This window comes from Cavia porcellus, unplaced genomic scaffold, assembly GCF_034190915.1.
Source record: "Cavia porcellus strain 051 isolate PalLab524CR breed Dunkin Hartley unplaced genomic scaffold, mCavPor4.1 scaffold_5, whole genome shotgun sequence".
In the NCBI taxonomy this organism is placed as follows: Eukaryota; Metazoa; Chordata; class Mammalia; order Rodentia; family Caviidae; genus Cavia; species Cavia porcellus.
The window spans coordinates 7,300,088-7,318,661 of NW_026947488.1; the positions used below are offsets into that span (position 1 = coordinate 7,300,088).

At 46.0% G+C, this 18,574-nt stretch overlaps 1 protein-coding gene across 3 annotated transcripts; it reads right to left on the reverse strand.

Annotated features, from left to right (window-relative positions):
• Positions 1-6,719: 6,719 nt before the first annotated feature.
• On the reverse strand, positions 6,720-18,569 carry Cstf1 (cleavage stimulation factor subunit 1). Of its 3 annotated transcripts, none has more exons than XM_003463647.5 (6): positions 18,384-18,569; positions 16,058-16,254; positions 14,614-14,891; positions 14,263-14,460; positions 12,887-13,277; positions 6,720-8,696 (listed from the first exon to the last, which is right to left on the reverse strand). In XM_003463647.5, exons 2-6 carry the CDS (start codon positions 16,224-16,226, stop codon positions 8,437-8,439), a joined length of 1,296 nt encoding a protein of 431 aa, XP_003463695.1. In that variant the 5' UTR covers positions 16,227-16,254; positions 18,384-18,569; the 3' UTR covers positions 6,720-8,436. The 3 variants fall into 3 exon arrangements, with proteins under 3 accessions (XP_003463695.1, XP_005000897.1, XP_013001101.1); XM_005000840.4 differs by lacking the exon at positions 18,384-18,569 and adding an exon at positions 18,217-18,372; XM_013145647.3 differs by lacking the exon at positions 18,384-18,569 and adding an exon at positions 18,209-18,268.
• Between the last annotated feature and the right edge of the window lie 5 nt (positions 18,570-18,574).

The following is an 18,574-nucleotide window of genomic DNA, read 5'->3' on the forward strand; positions in this document are numbered from 1 at the left end:
TCAAAACAAAACCAAAACCAAACAAAAGAACCAAAAAACAATTTTCTGACTGCACTGCTTTTCAAATCATTTCAGATTATCTGGCAGATTTTAATCTCATGAAGACAACAAAAATAGGTCGTCTGGTCTAAGTAAAATTTCATAAATCACTAACAATATATGGTATACGGATGAGACAAGAGGACCAGGGTTCTGCGGTGCTCTAACTAACGAGGATAATACATTTTCCCAGCCTGAACTTTGATTGTCAGGTTAAGAGGGAATCAGAGCAAGTATTTTTTTTAAAAAAGGATTCAAAGGAAATGCTGTGAGTGTAGAAAACTGGACATTGGCAGAAGAGAAAAACCCAGGGCCAACAGGGATGGCGAGGGCAAACGTGTGTGTGTGTGTGTGTGTGTGTGTGTGTGCGTGCCGAGGAGGGGTCACCAGGCCAGAAGATGACTGGGAAGGGTTTTGCAGAGAGTAAAACAGGCTTTAAGAGTAGGAAGGCAAAAGGAGAAACTTTCCAGAAAGAGGCCAGAAACATTAAACATGAAATCCACAGATAACGCTGGATGAGTGTCGTGTTCTGCAAGTTTTATCCACATCTGGTGACCCTGGGTGGATTTTGTCACCTGGTCTAGCTCCTTGCCACGTCCTGCATGCTGCCTGGTGCTCACGCTCAGGCTTTGGAAGACACCTGCCAGCATCCTCTGCTGCGGCAGCCAGAAGGTCCCCAACAAACCGCCTCCCTGAGACAGCTCCATGCCCGGATTGTTTTTCTTCTTTTTTTCCTCTTACACTGATATTTTAAGTAAAAGCCAGGGTTCTTGACTTTCGTGCTGACCTTGGGAGTCTCTGATGCTGGGCGCTCTCAGTGGAGATGGCCCTCTGGGTCTCACAGTGTCCAGAGCAGGTCTCGTCGGAGTGACCTTTTCATCCTCTGCGTTGCCACAGTCACACACTGTGACAGGCAGGCATACGGGCACAGACAGCGGAAAGGAGCAGTCACTGCTGGTGCCCGAGAAGGTAACGGATGGTGTGTAGTGTACTTCAGAGACGCCATGAATCTAAGAGCACTACCACGCGTGCCACAGCCTGTACCTGATGGGGAAGGGGCCTTGTTAAAAGACAAGCAGCTTCTCCTGGGACACATCCACACGCTGACGGCAGGCAAAGCCCCCGGGAAACTCCTGGCTGACCATGCAGAGGCCAGCGGGTCTAGGAGGATGGAAACACTGTGGGGTGCACCTTAGGGCCAAGGAAGAGATCAGCAAGACACAGAAGCGAGAGACAAAGACACTGTACCTGGGCATGTGGCCTCGGAAGTTAACGGATCAGTCATTAAAATAAAACGAGCCTTAGATACAAAAGATGGCAGCTATTGGCTGCAACCCTGCGAGCTCTGTCTCTGAGGCTCACTGTCACCCTGAAGAGGTACTTCTTTCCCTGTTTTTAAATGGCTCATACTCTGCAGAGCGTACTTTTTCTACTTTAAATACATGTAAAACTGTGCTTCCTTTACCTTTGTCTTGTCCAATTCTTTGTTCAGGACAAGAACATGGAAAGAAGATCTAAGCATCTACAGGTCCTCAAAACCACAGGAACATTCTGTGAAATTTTCAGTGAACCATGGGATTTAAAGACCCTATTTTTTTTCAATTCTAAGGAGGACATCTGTCATTGAATTGGGAGCATGCCGATACACCAAATAATAACCCAGACAAGGCCAGCTTGGAAGATAAAATAATAATGATTTGGAAGAACAATGATCCTATCTACTGAGCAGTGCCTAAGTGACAGGGGTATGGAAATAATTTAATCTAAGCACAAAACCAAGTTTCCACGTGGATGCAGAGTGGTAAGCAACAACTAACCTCTTAAATTTGGAATCCAGACACTGGAAAATAAAAACCTAGGGGAAAAAATAGAGAAGTAGGTACCTGGGAACCAGGGAGAATCTGACAGGCAAATTAAAACCTTGAGAGAGAATGCAGAGACCGAACACAACACAGAAGGGAAGGGGCCAGCTCCACTTGCTCCCTGGCCCTCAGCTTGGGGCTCATAGAAAGGGAGACCAAATCCACAAAGTGAAGGCTGGGAGCCCTGCAGGGCCCCAGGGAGACACACAGAGGTGGAACTGGTTAGCAGTGCTGTGAGCTCTGGCCAGAGCATGGGGTTCTGCTCTCCTGAGTCCTGTGACAGGCAGTGGCTGGTGAGTGACTCCAGTCCAAGGGCCTGTCTTATCCCTGGACAGAGTGTGTGAAGACACCACTCCAGGGCAGGGTGGTCCTCTGCACCTGGACACACAGCAGCTGCGGGACGGCTGCACTTCAGACCCCAGTGTGACTTTCCCACAGTGACTGGGGGACAGAGAGCTGTGGTCGGGGAGCTGTGTTCAGGCTGGAGAGACCCCTGTAGGGATTTGAGCTACAGGACACAAGGCCAGGCCCCGTGGCCAGACTCAGCTCGAGTCGCTCTGGATTTGGACGTCACGACTTTGCTGCCCTGGCCTGATCCTACTGCCTGCTGGTTCACGCGTCCAGCATGGATCTGGAGTCCGACTGCGTCCTTTATCTACTCACAAGTGCAGGGAGTGACTCAAAATTGTAGACCTTGGAAGAAAAGTACGTGTTCAAACTCACAGGGAAGGTTTTTTTGTGTGTATAGTTTTCGTAGGGTTTTCTTTTCCTTTTTATCCCTTTCTTCACCAGCTTACCGAAGCCTGAATTTTCCTGTGTCCTTTGTATCTTGATTCTTATCTTTTCCTTATTTTTTTTAATTTTTCCTTTACTTTTCTTCTCACTGTAATTTTTTGATCTTATTTTTACTCCCCATGTAATTTTGTTTTACACTTCCATTTCTCATCAGTTTTTTCTTATTTTTACCCAACTGAATATACAACTTTCTACCGCCCAATGGGATCGTTTGTATGACTTCTCTATTCTCTTTCTCTTATCAGATGGTTTAAGGTTTCAGTTTTTTCCCTTCCATTCCTTCATTCCCAGACTCTGTATCTTTACGTGTATAACTGTAAAACCTTATTAACCTTTAGGGAGTTAACTCTGAAATCACTGTGGGAAAAAGAAAGTCACTGTTGAACTATTTTCTACCATTAAGCAGAGATATAGCTGCTGCATTTGGTACATATTAGCTATGTCAAAACCTAGGCTGTCTTCACGTTTACACAGTTGTAAGTTTCTTCTCTATGATGAAGGGTGGTGCATACGGTGGGCACCTCGGTTCACAAACTTAAATTTGTTTTATGATTTTAGGGAAGATGGCTGCATTTGTGTTTATGTGAGGAAGACGGCAAAGGTTGTTTGTTTTGTCAAATTCTTTGTCTTTTTTGAGATGGGGTCTCACTATGCAGTTCAGGCTGGCCTTGTGCTCACTTTGTAGCCCAGGCTGGTCTCGAACTCGCAATGATCCTCCCTCCTCAGCCTCCTGAATGCTGGGATTACAGGCGTGAGCCACCAATCCCGGCTAAACTTTTTTTTGAGACTGAAATTGTTTGTAAACAGCAGTGTTTGTGAACCAAGGGATTCCTGTAACTGGTTCTCATGGCATGCTAACATCCAATCTGTCAACACTACTGCAGCAGATTTGCTTGACATTACTAGGGCACATAATTGTTGCTATTTCTTTGTAAGCCAACACTCAGATGTGTGACATTAATACTGGAGTACATTACCAAGAACTCAGGTTGAGTGAATTACACTGCATCTTCCGTCCCAAATTAACCAAGGTGGTCAGATCTTGGGGCTGAGGTTAAGGACTATAGTTAGCAATGTCCAAAATTTACTACTTAAAAGTGACTAACTAAAGACATCGCTATACCAGCAACAAAGTCTCTACACAGAAAGCATCCAAAAACCACAGCACAAAACAAAACAAACAACAGAAATATGAGAAGACATGGCACCAAAATGCCTACCCAAACCCCCAGCTCCCTGGAAGCAACCCAGAGGGTGCTGCAGGGCAGAAAGCCACACATCCAAATTCCTTAAAAGGATGACAGAGGAGGCTGGAAAACAGATCAGAAAGGTACTCCGCAGGATCACAGAAGACACAGCTACCCAGGTAACGGGGTAATGATTGAAATGATTCAGGAACTTTCAGGAGACTCGAATTAAAAGCTGAATGCGCTAAACAAAATGACACAAAACATACACAACCACTTTAGCAAAAACAATGCCTTCAAAGACAAACTATGCAGACACCTTAAAAGCAACAAGAGAACATGGAAAATGGATCAGACAGTTCCTAGATGGTACAAAAAAGCAAATTAAAGAGTAATTGGGAATAAGTGAAAAATCAGAAGATAACACAAATGGCAATAAAAACCTACTGACAGAAATAATAGCAGGAAACTTCCCAAATGTATGGAAAAAAAATAAACATGCAGATAAGGAAGGCATATAGAACCCTGAGAGGCCTCTGCTAAAAGAGAACAGCTCTGCACCATACTACACTCAAAATACCGAAAGTTCATCACAGGAACAAATCTTAAAAGCACTTAGAGAAAGGTAAAGAACCACACCCAACAGTAAACCCGTTAGAATTACAGTAGACATCTCAGCACAAGCCTAAAGGCTCAGAGGGCCTGGAGAGAAGTACTTCAAGCCCTAAAAGACAACAGTTTCCAACCTCAATTTATGTATTCTGCAAAACTTTCCTTCAGAACAGATGGAGAAAGTATTTTCGTGGTAAGGAGCATCTCAAGAAATTCATGACTAACAAACTATTATTAAACATTTTTTCAAGGCTATTCTAGAAAGAGGACTTTGAAGCTAACAATTCCAATAAGTCAAAAGGAATGAATGCACCAAAGAGAATGAGCAGCTAGGCAAAACAACCAATTACCCATGGGAAATGATGCAATGACAGGAGTAAGCCAGGACCTGTCAGTGATAATTCTCAGCATGCGTGGTCTCAATTCCCCGATCATAAGACAGACCGACAGAATGGGTCAAGAAACAAACCCTATGCAGTATATACAAATATACAAGAAACAAAGTTAATTCAAAAAGAAACTCACACATTAAAAATAAAATGATGGAGAACATTATTTCATGCAATGAGAACCCAGAAAAAAGTAGAAGTAACTCGTAAGTTCAGACAAAATAGATTTCAAAACAAAACTGATTAGAAGAGACAAAAAAAATCATTAATATTGGTTAAGAGAGCAATTCAATGAGAAGAGATAACAATCATAAACATATATGCATAAACATATACTGGTGTAATCAATTATAAACTAGTGGACACAAGAAAATAAGAATGCATATACATTCTTTGCAGTAGCACATGGAACTTTGTTCAAAATAGACCACATACTAGTCCAAAAAGCATGCTCAAGTAAATGCAAAGGAGCTGAAATTATCCAATGCATATTATCACATCACGGTGCAATGGGACTGGAAATCAGTGGCAAAAGAAACCACAGAAAATACGCAGCCACTTGGAAATCAGATGATACCCTCTTGAATAATCAATGGATCACTGATGAAATTAAGGAAGAAATTACACAGCTCCCACTGTCAAATAATGCCAGCATGAAAAAGATGTGAGTAAATTACCTGTGAGGAACTTGCAAAGAAAAACCAAAGCAAACCAAATCGCAGGCACACTCAGCTAACTCATATTTGACCAAGTGCTGGGACACAAAACTGGGAAAACTCTGAAAGACAAAGCTATACACAAAGACTGAACAGAGCCCTGGCCACACGAGGAATATGGTGGGACCTCAAGTCACGAACTCATTTGTTCTACAATTTTGAAAAGATGGCCATGTTTGTGTTCTGCGGCAAAAACGGCTGACGTCATGTTTGTCACTGATGCAGTTTGCAAACAGAAGTGTTCCTCAATCAAGGTACCAAGAATCAACAACTGGTATCACATCAAATTAAAAAGCTTCTGCACAGCAATGGGAACTGGTTTCTGGAATATATAAAAACTCAGAAAAACTGGATGTCCTCCCCTGAATTTAAAGAGCCAATCAAAAAACAGAAGCTGAAATGAGCAGACACTGCAGATGAGGAGTACAAAAGGCCAATGGACACACAGAAGTGTTCCATATCTCTGGCCATTCAAGAGCTGCAAATTACAACAATGCTGAGATTCCACCTTACTCCTCAGAAAAATCAAAAACAAATGCTGGCAAGGCTGTGGGGAAAAAGGAACCCTTCTCCATTTTTAGTAGGAATGTAAACTGGATCAACCACTATGGAAAGCAGTATAGAGATTCCTAAAAAAAAAAAAAAGCCTCTAAAACTAGCAACTACTGACTCCACTCTTCCCCTTAGGCTTCTTTCCAAAAGTTAAAGACATGGTATTACAGTGTCACATGCATGCTCAGATTTATAGCCACACCATTCATGATAGCTAAATCTTGGAAGCCTCTATGCCCACCAACAGGTGCACAGATAAAGATGTGGTATTCACGCACAGTGGAGTACTACCCTGCCATAACGCATAAACTTGTCATTTGTAGAAAAATACGTGTGCCTAGAGGCCACATTTAAAAAGTCTGCTAAGCACACAAACTTAAACACCACGTGATTTCTCCTATGAAAAACCCAGCATAAAGTGCAGATAGGGCTGGAGGTTATTCAACTACAAACATGACTTCTAACCAAGCTCCGGACGTGACCAGTGCCGGTCACTTTGAGAATTGACGTCAAAACACGGAAGACCCAAAGCAAGCTCCCCCAAACAAACGAAAACACTTTGAAAGCTTAACTTTATGTACAAAACGTTTATTTTAGAAATCACATACTTTAAAAATAACATATACGGTGTGAGTTCTCACTCAGATAGGATAGAATTCATTATTTGGACGCTAGGGTGTTACCTGGTACAATTCATAAGAACACCAAGTGCAGACTCCTGGCATTTATACCAGCTCAAAAGTTAATGTGATTTTTAAAAGGAAAACAAAAAACAGTAACAAAAAAAGAAAAACTATTTTATAAATAGATCTTGTAAAGAAATGTCAAGCCCTGGAACTGGAGGGCTATTGCGAGGCCTAGTCTAAAACTGTGAAAAGTAGGCTTTATTACTTTATGAACAACTAAAGAGGACCTGACAGCTCCTGTGTCAGGAGCTCAGGGAGCCGCAGAACTGTCTCTGCCTGGCAGTTCCATACTTTGAAAACAACGGGAAGGTATAGAAAGAAGTGGGGAGTTCTGCTGGGTCATTTTTTGGTAAACTATCTTTGTTCCTGTTGGGCAGCTTTCTTTTAATTTCATTGAAGTAGTATCCACAGGGGGCCAAATTCAAATACTACTCATGGAGAATGCGGATGCAAAATAAAACTGTAAATATACACTCACTGTGGACCCAAACAGTTCTGCGGAAATCTGCTCAGCCCTTTAACGTGTTAAGAATGGCTGAAACGGCTTTTCAGGCCAGAGTTAGACGGATGCCAAGAAGGTAAGCACGGCAGACCTCATATAAGCTATGACTTTAACGTACAGCATTTTCATCAAATGATCCCAGACCATGGGACTTGGGCATGAGGTACTTGTTTGCTAGCGTAAATCTAAGCCAGGAATGCAGGGTTCTCTCACCTAGACAAAACTAAATCCGGAAAAATATTATCACCTTCTAAAGACTTTCAAGGAAAAACCTTCCATGTGAGAGGTTAGCTGAGTGGCTGCGGGGAAGGGCCTTCCGCGCATCTGTGACGAGAGCCATGCTGCGGAGCCGGAAGGTGCAAAGGGAAGCAGGACAGAGGTGAATGCGCTGACCTTCTCGGAGGATCGCCACGGCCTGCCCCTGCCTGTGTTTAGTGTGAACACACTCTTGGCTGTGCTTCCCACACACCTGTAATCATCTTAGAGAGATACTCTTGCTAACGACAGCACTGGTGGGTGCCGAGCGGCCGTGGGAGGCGGGATGGCAGATCCAGCGCCTCTCCGGCACGCCCTGCACTCACCTCACTGCAGTGAGAGCCGCACAGCAGTAAGGGCGACCTGGGCGTTAGGGCAGTGATGCATTTCAGGGTGGCGCTGAGCAGCTCTCAGACATGGCTCAGCGCGGCTCACAGCTCCCCCTTTTCACTCTCGCAGGCCCACGCATGCCCCAGGCATGTCTGGAAAGATAACAGAGGCCGCAGCCAAACAGGCACGCAAGCTGACACAGAACCAAACAAGACATACTCATGACCTTCGCTTGAGATCTAGAAAGCACTTTAATATTTTACCTTTTCCCAAGCCACGAAGAGTCGAGAGAAACGGCAAGTCCTAGGTGTTAAAAAACCGATAAAAATCGCACTGTAATAATCAGTGAATGTAGAACCGCACAGATCTGTTTTCCACCATGATACTACATCAAGGTAAAAAAAGACTGCTGTGCAATCCAGGACGCAGGCGGCGGTGGCAGACCTCACTGCAGAGGGGGCAGGGTCCTCGGGGCAGCGCCGGTGGCCGCCGGCCAGGCTCAGTGTCAGGCTCAGTCGGTGGTGGACCGGCGGTACCAGAAGCGCGCCCGGAAGTCGTCGCTGCACGTCATGAAGCCGGGGTTGGTGGGCGAGTGCACGATGCAGCGCACGATGTTGTTGTGGCCCAGCGAGAGGAGGTTCCTGCGCTCCGCGGTCCTCGAGTCCCAGCAGCAGAGGCTGATGGTGCGCTCGTCCGGCAGCAGCACGTAGTCCTCCGTGTGGTTGAAGACCGCCTGCGTGCGGTGCACCTGCCGTCCGCTCAGCCCCGCGCCTGCGAGAGAAGCCAGGAGGTGAGGGGCCTGGGGACAGGGGACAGGGCCGGCGCACGCCCCGGCCGTCAGGGTTCTGAATCCTCTCCGTGCAAAAACAGCACCACAAAGCCGCGGAAGCTACGGACTCTGCGGCTGTTTAAACCCCGGAACACGTGTGCTCTCTACAATGGCTTCAGCCCACTTTGTGCCCATACATCTGTGCGTCTTATTACTGGCTGCAGTGTCCGGGTCTACAGCACCATTCCTCACGGTTCCCCTGCGCTAGGTGTTTACCCTGTCCTCACTTGTGAACAATGCCATCAACGCCCTTTATCCGTATACTTTGTTTATTTATTTATTTTTAGGGTACTAGGGATTGAACTCACGACCTTGCGCTTGCCAGGCAGGCATGTATCCTGCTGAGCTAAATGCCCGGCCCAATATAGTTTATTTCTTTAAAACTGAATCCCTAGGAAAAAAGAACCGGCGGGACAAAGGGTATGAACGTTCACTTTCCGAAAAGAAACCACACCTTATCCTGCTAATAAAATATGTTACTTTCAATCACATACACACAGCTTAAAAAAAGAAATTAAAACTGCGCAAGGAGGTTTACCACCCAGAAATAGCGCTGAGGATTTGGAGGCTCTCCCTCCCGGCCAGGATGTGTTTTACACGCCTCTGTATGTGACGGAAGGCTGAGCACTTGCTACAGGTTACTTCCTCTTAAAAGCAGGCGGCACTGATCTGTAACAGTGAATCAGAACCAGACCGTGTTCAGATTCGGACTCTACACTCATTCACGATGTGACACAGAAGGCAAGGGCTCAAAACACTGCGACTGCAAGTCCCTATTTTTAAGGTTGCGGCAGCCAAGGGAAGCCCAGCAGATTTATTTGACACTTCTTGGAGGACACTGGCCCGTGTATGACTTTCAACAACTCCCAGGATAGCGGGGGAACCTCCTTAGTGCACGCACACCCGCTTGTTCAATTACCTTTCCGGCTGAATTTCTAAGGGTGGGTCTACTGGGACAGAACCCGCACTGAGGATTTTGACGTATGACACCAAATTGCCTTGCAGAAATTCTCCACCCAGTGACCCTCCTGCCATCAGATCCTGACCTCTTCAAACCCTCATTAACAGTAGAGGATCCTAATCTTTTACATTCCTGAAATCTAGTGCACAAAAACAGAAAGCAAGACACCCCTATGTTCACCTTTTGGGTGTACAGAAAAGGTGGGCATCTCATACCTAGCAGACACCTGAGCTTCTGAGGCGGGGTCTCGCTGGGTTGCCGCGTGACCCGCACAGCTTGCAATCCCGTCTCTACCTCCCCGGAGTTACGGGTGCTGATTGCTATTTTCTTCCTCCCCAAGACAAGGCTTTCTGCGGTGTGGCTCCTGCCAGCCTTGGACTCCCTAGGTGGCACAGGCTGGTCCCAACTTTGTGACCCTCCTGTGTCTCCAGCACAGGTCCCGGGATTACAGCATTTGCCATTACACTGCTTAACAAGGTGTCTCCATAGGTTACAAGTATTAAAACTGTCTGACAAACATGCAGATATGGTCTGCCAAAAAAAATGCACACATACATCAGAGAAAGAAAACCAGTATGACGTCTTTTCAACAGATGATGCCACCCTTGTATGGGGTCCCTAGAGGATGTCGGGTATTACAGAGCGCACACCATGCTGCTCAAAGAAATTGTAAACGCAGGTGCGGCCACCTCAGTATGCAACCCCAGCAGCAGCTTGCTGGAAGCTGATGGCACCACTCTGAGCACTTTTTGTAACTGTAGAGGCTGAAGGAAATGCTTATTAATTTCATGATGGCTCAATAAATTTAATAATGAAATATGTATACGTTTCTTTTTTTCCCTAAGCACACATGCATTTTTATGGTGGATTCGTACAAGCACATCTGTGTACTATGTTCGGCGTTTTAATTACCCCTACAGTTAATTTAGGATCACATTTCCCTCCCTTCGTCCTGTCGCTCCTTTTCTCTCTCTTTTTTTTTTTTGTCTTTTTCCTTTTTATCGGTACCAGGGATTGAACTCATGACTGCCTGCTTGCAAGGCAGGCGCTTATGCCGCTGAGCTAAATCCCCAGGCTCCCTTTTCTCTTTCTTGCAATTATGGGACTCACTCATCCCTGCCAGCTTGAAGCGGCAGCAGTGACACACACGACTGCCCTCAGGGAGGGACTGTGGGATAAATGGATCTAACTATTTGATCCTTTTCATTAATAAAATTAATTTTAAAAAAACCTATAAAGGGGCCAATTCTAGTTAGCTGCTTGAATTTGAAATTACTGCGCAAATATAAGTACTGATACTAATCATACCAGTTAAAAATTATTACAATAACCAACAAATTCATTCCATTAAATTAACTAATATTCATGGAATTTCTTTAAAACATTTCACACGTGAAGGTGGCTGATTTGCGCAGGGTACTCAAAACGTCCTGACATGTTTGGCTTTGTTTTGGCAGCCAAAGCAGCACCCGTGTTTTCAGACAGTCGCGGTTCCAGCCGGTGGGCTCATCCAAGTCCAGGCAGAGCTGCCTGGCAACAAGCCGTATGAATGTGCCTCGAGCAGAGTGCTGCTCGAGCCTGGGCCTGGGTGCTCTGCCGCCACGCTGCGCTCCTTTCTACTCTGTGACGGGATCTCCTAGTACGGTGCTCAGACTGGCCTTGTGACTGGAACCCTCCCGCCTCGGCCTCGAGCGGCTGAGGCTGTGTGCGTGCACCACTACATCTAACACACATTTCTAATGTTGCCTTGATATTTTCCTTTTCTTGTATTATTTCAAGAATATTTTGAATTCTAAATATTAGAAATAAAACAAACCTTAACAGTGCTGACATGACAGGGAATTAGAAAAAGAATTTTCCATATAATTCAATGCAATTGTTTTTGAAAAATCATCTTGCAATTCTTCAGCAGTATAAACCTACCCAACGCAAACTGTGCTGAAAACATTTCAAATACTCATCAACTATCAGCTCTGTCAGCAGTGTGGTGAGTGCCTGTCCACGGTGCACTCCCCACAACTGGTCATCACCTGTGAAGGGGACACTTTCACTCACTCTGATCCCTTTGTGTCTTTTTTTAAAGTAGTGAGACACATATTTTAAAAATAGCTTCATATATCTGTTTCAATCGTCACCACGAATGAGGATAAAAAAGCTCTTCCAGAGCTGTGCTGGGTGCACAAATACACAGGAAGCCAGGACGCCAGCAGAGAAGGGACCGCTGGCCACAAGGAGACACTGCTGCACCCTAGTGGCCCGAGTGTCTCCGCCCTTCAGGTGTCTGCTCTTAAGAGGCTCACAAAGTGCAGACCCTCCTACAGTGTTTGGATTACAGAATTTTGGAGCTATGATCCTGGCATTTAGTATGTGACACAAGTACTTCTCACAAGAGAAGAACCAGTGGAAGTTCCCTGGAGGCTTCTTACCAAGCAACAACCTCTGCCGCTGCAGGAAGTGGGTAAGACACATTATTCCAACAGTACTCACCAGCAACCAACCAGGTGCTCCCTGAACCCTTCCAGTGAACAGACACATTTATGGAGCTTCGTTATGAAAAAAAGCTCCGAGGCATACTCCTTACCGGTGATGGACTCTGACATGCATTACTGAGAGGAGAATACATATTTTAGTTTTTTGTCTGCTGAGCCCACCTGGGTTCAGACACCTGCGATCTCACTTGGCGGCCAGGTCTGCTTACGGAAAGGCCAGCACCTTCCCCCCAGTCCCTCCTCCCTGGCGCACTGCCGAGACCCACTGACCCACTGAGGCTGCTCTCTGGGCGGCGTTCACGCTTTGGTGTGAGAAGGGTGATCACCAGATTCTTAAAAGCAACCTTCATGCAGTCAAGGCTTGCTCTGAGCCAGCGGTGCCAAACCTATGTCACGTGCGCTGCCTGTGTCACTGAAGGCTCTAACGGGCTCTCCGTCCCTGTGCTAAGCTGTGACCACCAAGAAGAGCAAAGCTGAGAAACCCTGATTTACTCCTGGCTCTTCCTCTGACTGCAGCTTGGCAAAACAATGTAAAACCAAGGTTCTGGCGCCGGCGGCTGGATACGGCTCACATCTCTTTCTCGAAGCACGTGTTTATCGTGTTGCTCCCATACAAGGCTCTAAGAGAGTTCAGGAAGCACAAAACGCTACCAAGTGGCAACAGTACCCGCTCCCCACATACCTGTGTATCTGACCAGCGTCCGTCCTGTCGATATCTCCCACAGCTTAGCTACCGAGTCTTTTCCACTTGACAGGATGTACTTAGAGTTTTTGGAAAAGATCGCAGAGCAGACCTCGGCCCCGTCGTGCGCCTTCTCGAAGGTGGTGATGCAGCGGTTGGAGACGCCATCCCACAGCTTGATGCAGCCGTCCTTGCTGCCAGTCACGTACATGTTGGCGCTGGGGTTGTAGTTTACTGAGCAGATGGCATCGGTGTGCTGATCTTGAGGGTTGCAAGAGACAAAGCACTGAAAGGTGTTGATGTCATAGAGGCGCAGGGTGGGGTGCTGAGTGCCGACGAGGATGAAGTCTCCCGAGGGGTGGAAAGAGATGGACCGCAGCATTTCTGCTTCCTGGAGGACAGACAGGGACATAAGTGACCGGAGACCCGCCGAAGGGACTTACGTGGTTGACACAGAGACGCTACAGAAAACTGCCAGATACCGGTAGCAGAAGGAACAAAAGTACTTTCTAGAATAATTTGTTTTGAGCAGAGATTTCCTTTTTTTTTTTTTTTATTGGTACCAGGGACCAAACTCACGACCAAACATTTGCAAAGCAGGCACTTATGCCGCTGAGCTAAATCCCCAGCCCCGAGCAGAGATTTCCAACAGTATGTATTTACTGGTTAATCCCTCCCCACCTCACAGGAGCAAGGTTATCTACAAATGAACTCAGAATGCAGTATTAATGGTTGTTAATCTACGGCGCACTTGCGAGTTACTGGAAATAAACACACTTGGTGGTAAGAATACCTCCTTTCCCCCTCTCTTATCCCAGTTTTTTGAGTCAGGCTCTCACTACGTAGTGCAGGGAGGCCTTGCACTTATCCTCCTGCTTCAGCCTCCTCAGTGCGGGGTTACAGACACGTACTATCAGGTCTGGCAAGAGCTTCTTTAGCTTCCTCCGGGGATGTGAGCATTGAGTACTGAACCCCAACGGAGGCCACTGCTGCTACAGCATTAATATTCTGGCAATGCGTGCTCAGAATACCCAGGTCACTTCTCCAAAATGCTCGACAGTTTGCACGGAGTGCTTTTGTCTGCTCCTGTAACTTACACTGCTAGGGAAGGTGACAGTTTGTTTCTAACGGGCATCTGCAATCTTTCAAGAGCAACGTGGAGCATGAATCTTTGTCCCATGAGCCGACCAGAGGACGCAGGCTCGGGGCAGGGTCTGAGCTATGTACCAACGAAATCTAACCCTCGTGCTACTCGGGTAGGTTCCAAGCTGCTGTACTCTTTTTACTGGATGATCTCTGAAATTGCTTTTAAAAGTCATCTAAAAGCTTCCTGTAATTAGGATAAAACCCACAGCGCCCTTCAAAACGTCCCTAACCTGAATGTACTTGAAGGCTCTTTTTGCTGAGGGCTTGGAGTAATCAAACAATTTAAGCGTATAATCCCTTGAGCCAGAGGCCAGGATCTGCTCTGTTGGGTGGAAAGCAAGGCACGTGACTTCATCCACATGGTCATAGAGAGTTCGGATCACCGGGTGGTTTTCCATGTTCTGTTGTGCAGTCTCATTCATCATGACCTACAGGAACAGAGAGAGAGATGCAAGACACAAGAAACTGCTCCAAGCCCGTTCATGATTCACAACTACAGTACGCCAAACTGGTTTAAACCACACTCTTATGCTTATGAGAATGAGCCATAGAGGCAGCCGGTGTGCGGCCAGGCACCTCACCTCTATTGGCATGGCACTCTTGGCCAACATTCTTTCTGTGTCGAGTATCTTTATAGAAGCATCCGCAGAACCAGTGGCTATCAATTGTCCATCTCTGCTGTACGTGGCTACGCGGCACGGTCCTTTATGGGAGGTGACATAGCAGGTTTCATACTCAGAAGCCTCTGGGGACATGGTCTGGACATCTGCATCAAATTCCAGGTCAATCCCCGTGCCAGGGGCAACTGTATCTGAGCGACCGATTGCGTACTGAACTGCGGTGTCATCATTTTCCATGCCTGAAAAATCAAAATTAAGAGTGTGGAAAGAAACAAGTTCTGGAGTCAGGGTGTTCTGACACTGTGGGACACCGACTGCCCGACAAAATAATTGTGCATGGCCACACCGTGCAAAGGTCACAGGACCACGAGGAAACACGTGTCAGTGCAGGCTCAGGCTCCCACAGCCAGAGTCACTTTCTTTCCTTCTTAACGTGAAGGCTTACTATTTTAAGAACCACTACAGAGGGGGCTGGAGATTTAGCTCAGCGGCATAAGCGCCTGTCTTGCAAGCAGGCAGTTGTGAGTTCGATCCCCAGTACCAATAAAAAGGAAAAAGACAAAAGAAAAAAAAAAAACAAAGAACAAAACAAAACAAAAAAACACCACTACAGAAACTCGACAAGACAGCACCTCTGCAGCTAAAGGGTGCATTTTTTTCCTATTCTGAGTTTTAATTTTTTTTTTTTTTTTTTTTGGTACTGGGCATTGAACTCACCACTGTGCGCTTGCAAGGCAGGCACTTATGAGTGACACTGTGAATGTGAGTGAAATGTTTCTGAACTAGTAGTTAAATAAATGCAAGTTTACCAAGACAAAAAAATTGTTTTTGAGACAGCATCTCACTAGGTAGTTCAGGGTTGTCTCTGAACTCTCCATGTAGCACAGGTTGGCCTTGAACTTGTGATATTCCTCCTGTCTCATCCTCCTGAGTCCTGGGATTACAGGTGTGTGCAACTGCACTGATGCTGGACACTGCTGTGACTTGCTTGTTCATTTAATTGTACAGAATAAAAATCTTTTTGGCTTAATAAACATTTATCTAATGTTACATTGTTTTAACCAGTTTGACAGATACTAACAATCACAGCTAATTTCTTATTGTTTGGCATTTTAGTTTCTCTGTTTTATTTCTTCAGGATACACTTTCACAATTGGCATTACCACCTCAAATAGAGTAGGCACATGTGATTGTTTGGTCTGAGGTTGAGTATTCCAGATAACGAGTATAAACATACTGCACCAGTTTCAAGTCTTCATAGTTTGACTCCACTTACCCCTCCAATACCAGCACTGTACCTGATGTACACTAGACAGGAACAAACACAGCAATAGCCTTAAAGATACTCTCTGTGGAAATATCTACAGCTCCAGCATGGGGTCTAAGATCTGCATTCACAAGGTACCTAGTTTGATGAGATGCAGGAGCTGCTCTGACGGTGCACAGACAGACTGGGGTTTGATTTCATTGATGAGGCCATTAGCAATGCTGATATAGCCATCGTAGAGCAGCTGGCTAATGATGAGCTTGTAGAGCTGCTGCCGGTCCTTCAAGCCCACTTTGGTTCTGTACATCTTGGAGAGAGGGTTGTTTCCCTGTGAGCTGCAAAAAGAAAAAACAGGTAGATGGGGCAGGGCAGAGGCAGCAGTAAATTAGAAGCAACACAGGACTCTGGTCAGACTTCATCTTGTAAGACCTCAATCACGGTTGGTTACTGACTTCATTTTTCTGAGCTCAGGTTGCTCAGCTGTTTAATAAACTACCAGAGGTAAAGCAAACTGGAAAAGTATAGCAGTGAGCACCGTCTTTGGAACAGACACTATTCCAGTATGTTAACTGGTGCTTAGGCTATCATCTCTCATCAGCTTCTCTGCTGACTGCCCACCTGCGGATTTTTATTCTCCTTTACTATCCCAGAATCTTCTATCTCTTCTGTTAACTACACACTGACTAGTGTTTGGAGTAGGCTGACAGCTGCTATTCTGCTGAATATCTGGACTACTGCTTCTGCCGGCTAAGCGGTGTGCCTAGTAATGGCTATTGCGTTCACTTAGAACTTGCTTCAAGGCACCTACATTTATTACTGTAATTTTGTACTGTTATTTATTTAGACAGTAAATCAACACACAAGGGCAACAAAACCTACTGTGGTATGAAAGCTAACCCAAGTTGAGCACTTTGGAAAAATTCAAAAGTAAATTATAAATTACACCTAGGTGCGTATGTCTGGAATCTCAGCATTTTGCAAGGCTGAGGCAGGAGAACAGCAAGTGTGAGCCTGGCCTGAGCAAGTGGGCAAAAAACTTGTCTCAAAATAAAGATAAAAAAATCTGGGGAGGAATGTAGCGCAGTGTGAACCCTGGGTTCAATCCTCAGTATCCGAACGAAAACTGCTTCATAAAATACTACCAAGTAAGCTATGGAAAAAACAATTATAAATAGGGAAAGAAATGTAAAAAACTGAACAGATTGTGCACTCAGGTGTGTTTACAAGCGTTAATATTCTTCAATATTGGAAAGGGAAACAAAACTACGGAGAATGCCTTTTGGTTTCAAAAAAGAATTCCAATTGGTAGGTATGATTAACAAATATCAGTATCCACATTCATGCGCACATTTGGACAGATGTCAGAAAGCTGCATGGTGCTCAGGGACAGCAATAAAGAATGTAAGTGACCTCAGGGCCTGAGGTCTTATACACTGCAATACTGATGGGTGTCAATAAAAGGGAATGATTTTTTAGGTACTGGAGATCGAACTCACCTACGCTGAGCTACATTCTAACCCCTTTTTTATCGAAACAGTCTTGATAAATCCATAAACTGCCCTGAAGGGGCTTGAACTTTCAATCTTCCAGCCTCAGCCTCCCAGAATGCTAGAATAACAGGAGAGGGTCACCAAACTCAGTGACAACATATATTACGCACTTTCCATTTGCCAAATGCTGGGCTAAGTATTTCTTAAAGTGTTAGCTCAATGAACAAAGCATTCAATGTATATATGTCGGAACAAACGTATGGTTAGAGAATACTGGGGCAGGTGAGCCGAAAGTCTGAGCTGCACCTAGGGGCCTTGTCTTAAAAAAAATTTTTTTTAAAAAAAAAGGGCTGGGGATGTAACAGCGAGAAGATTCAGTCCCCGATCAAACACAATACGGTCGAGCCCAACTTCTGGACTCCGCTAGAAGCTCTGATCGCCAGGCTAGGAGAAGCCTAATTCCTCTAAATCGCAAGTGAGGACCTTGAAGCCCGAGGGGAGGGAAGGAAGAACCCAGACCCCGGGGTAGAAGAGGACCAGGGCAAGAGCGCACACAACCCTCCACCGTACACACCACGACCAACCCGGCGCGGAGCTGAACACAGCATGAGGCGGAGCGGCGGGTGGCGAGGCGCTCGGAGAAAGGGGGTGTGCAGGCCCAGCTCGGCAACTAAGGATACACGAAGGGGTGCATGCGTCCCCGCTCGCTTCCGACCCTTCCCGCTTCACTCCACTCTTTCACGTGGTACACCAAACGCCCCATCCAACCACATCAGTCACTCTCCCAGTGTCCCCGGACCTCAGTACCCGCGGATCCGGCTCTCCTTCTCCCGCTCTCTCCTAGAAAAATGGAAGCGCGTATCTGACCAATGGATCGCTCGGAGCGCACGCTCATTGCGCACGCGCAAAGGACGACTTGCTGAGCGCCGCGCTGTCGATCGTCCCACTCTCCCTTCCCCTTCTCCCAATCTTACTTAGTAGCACGTTCGAGAATTCTGTTCACTTCCCTTCAGTTTAGCTCCTATCCGACAATCCTCATGCCGAAGGGATGCTTCACGGACAAATGCCGCACAGTGGAGACAATTGGCCGGGCTGGAACGTCCCTGGATCTGGCGGGCCGTTGGTCCACCACTTCCGGGCTCTTGCGTGCTAGTGCTCCTGCGCA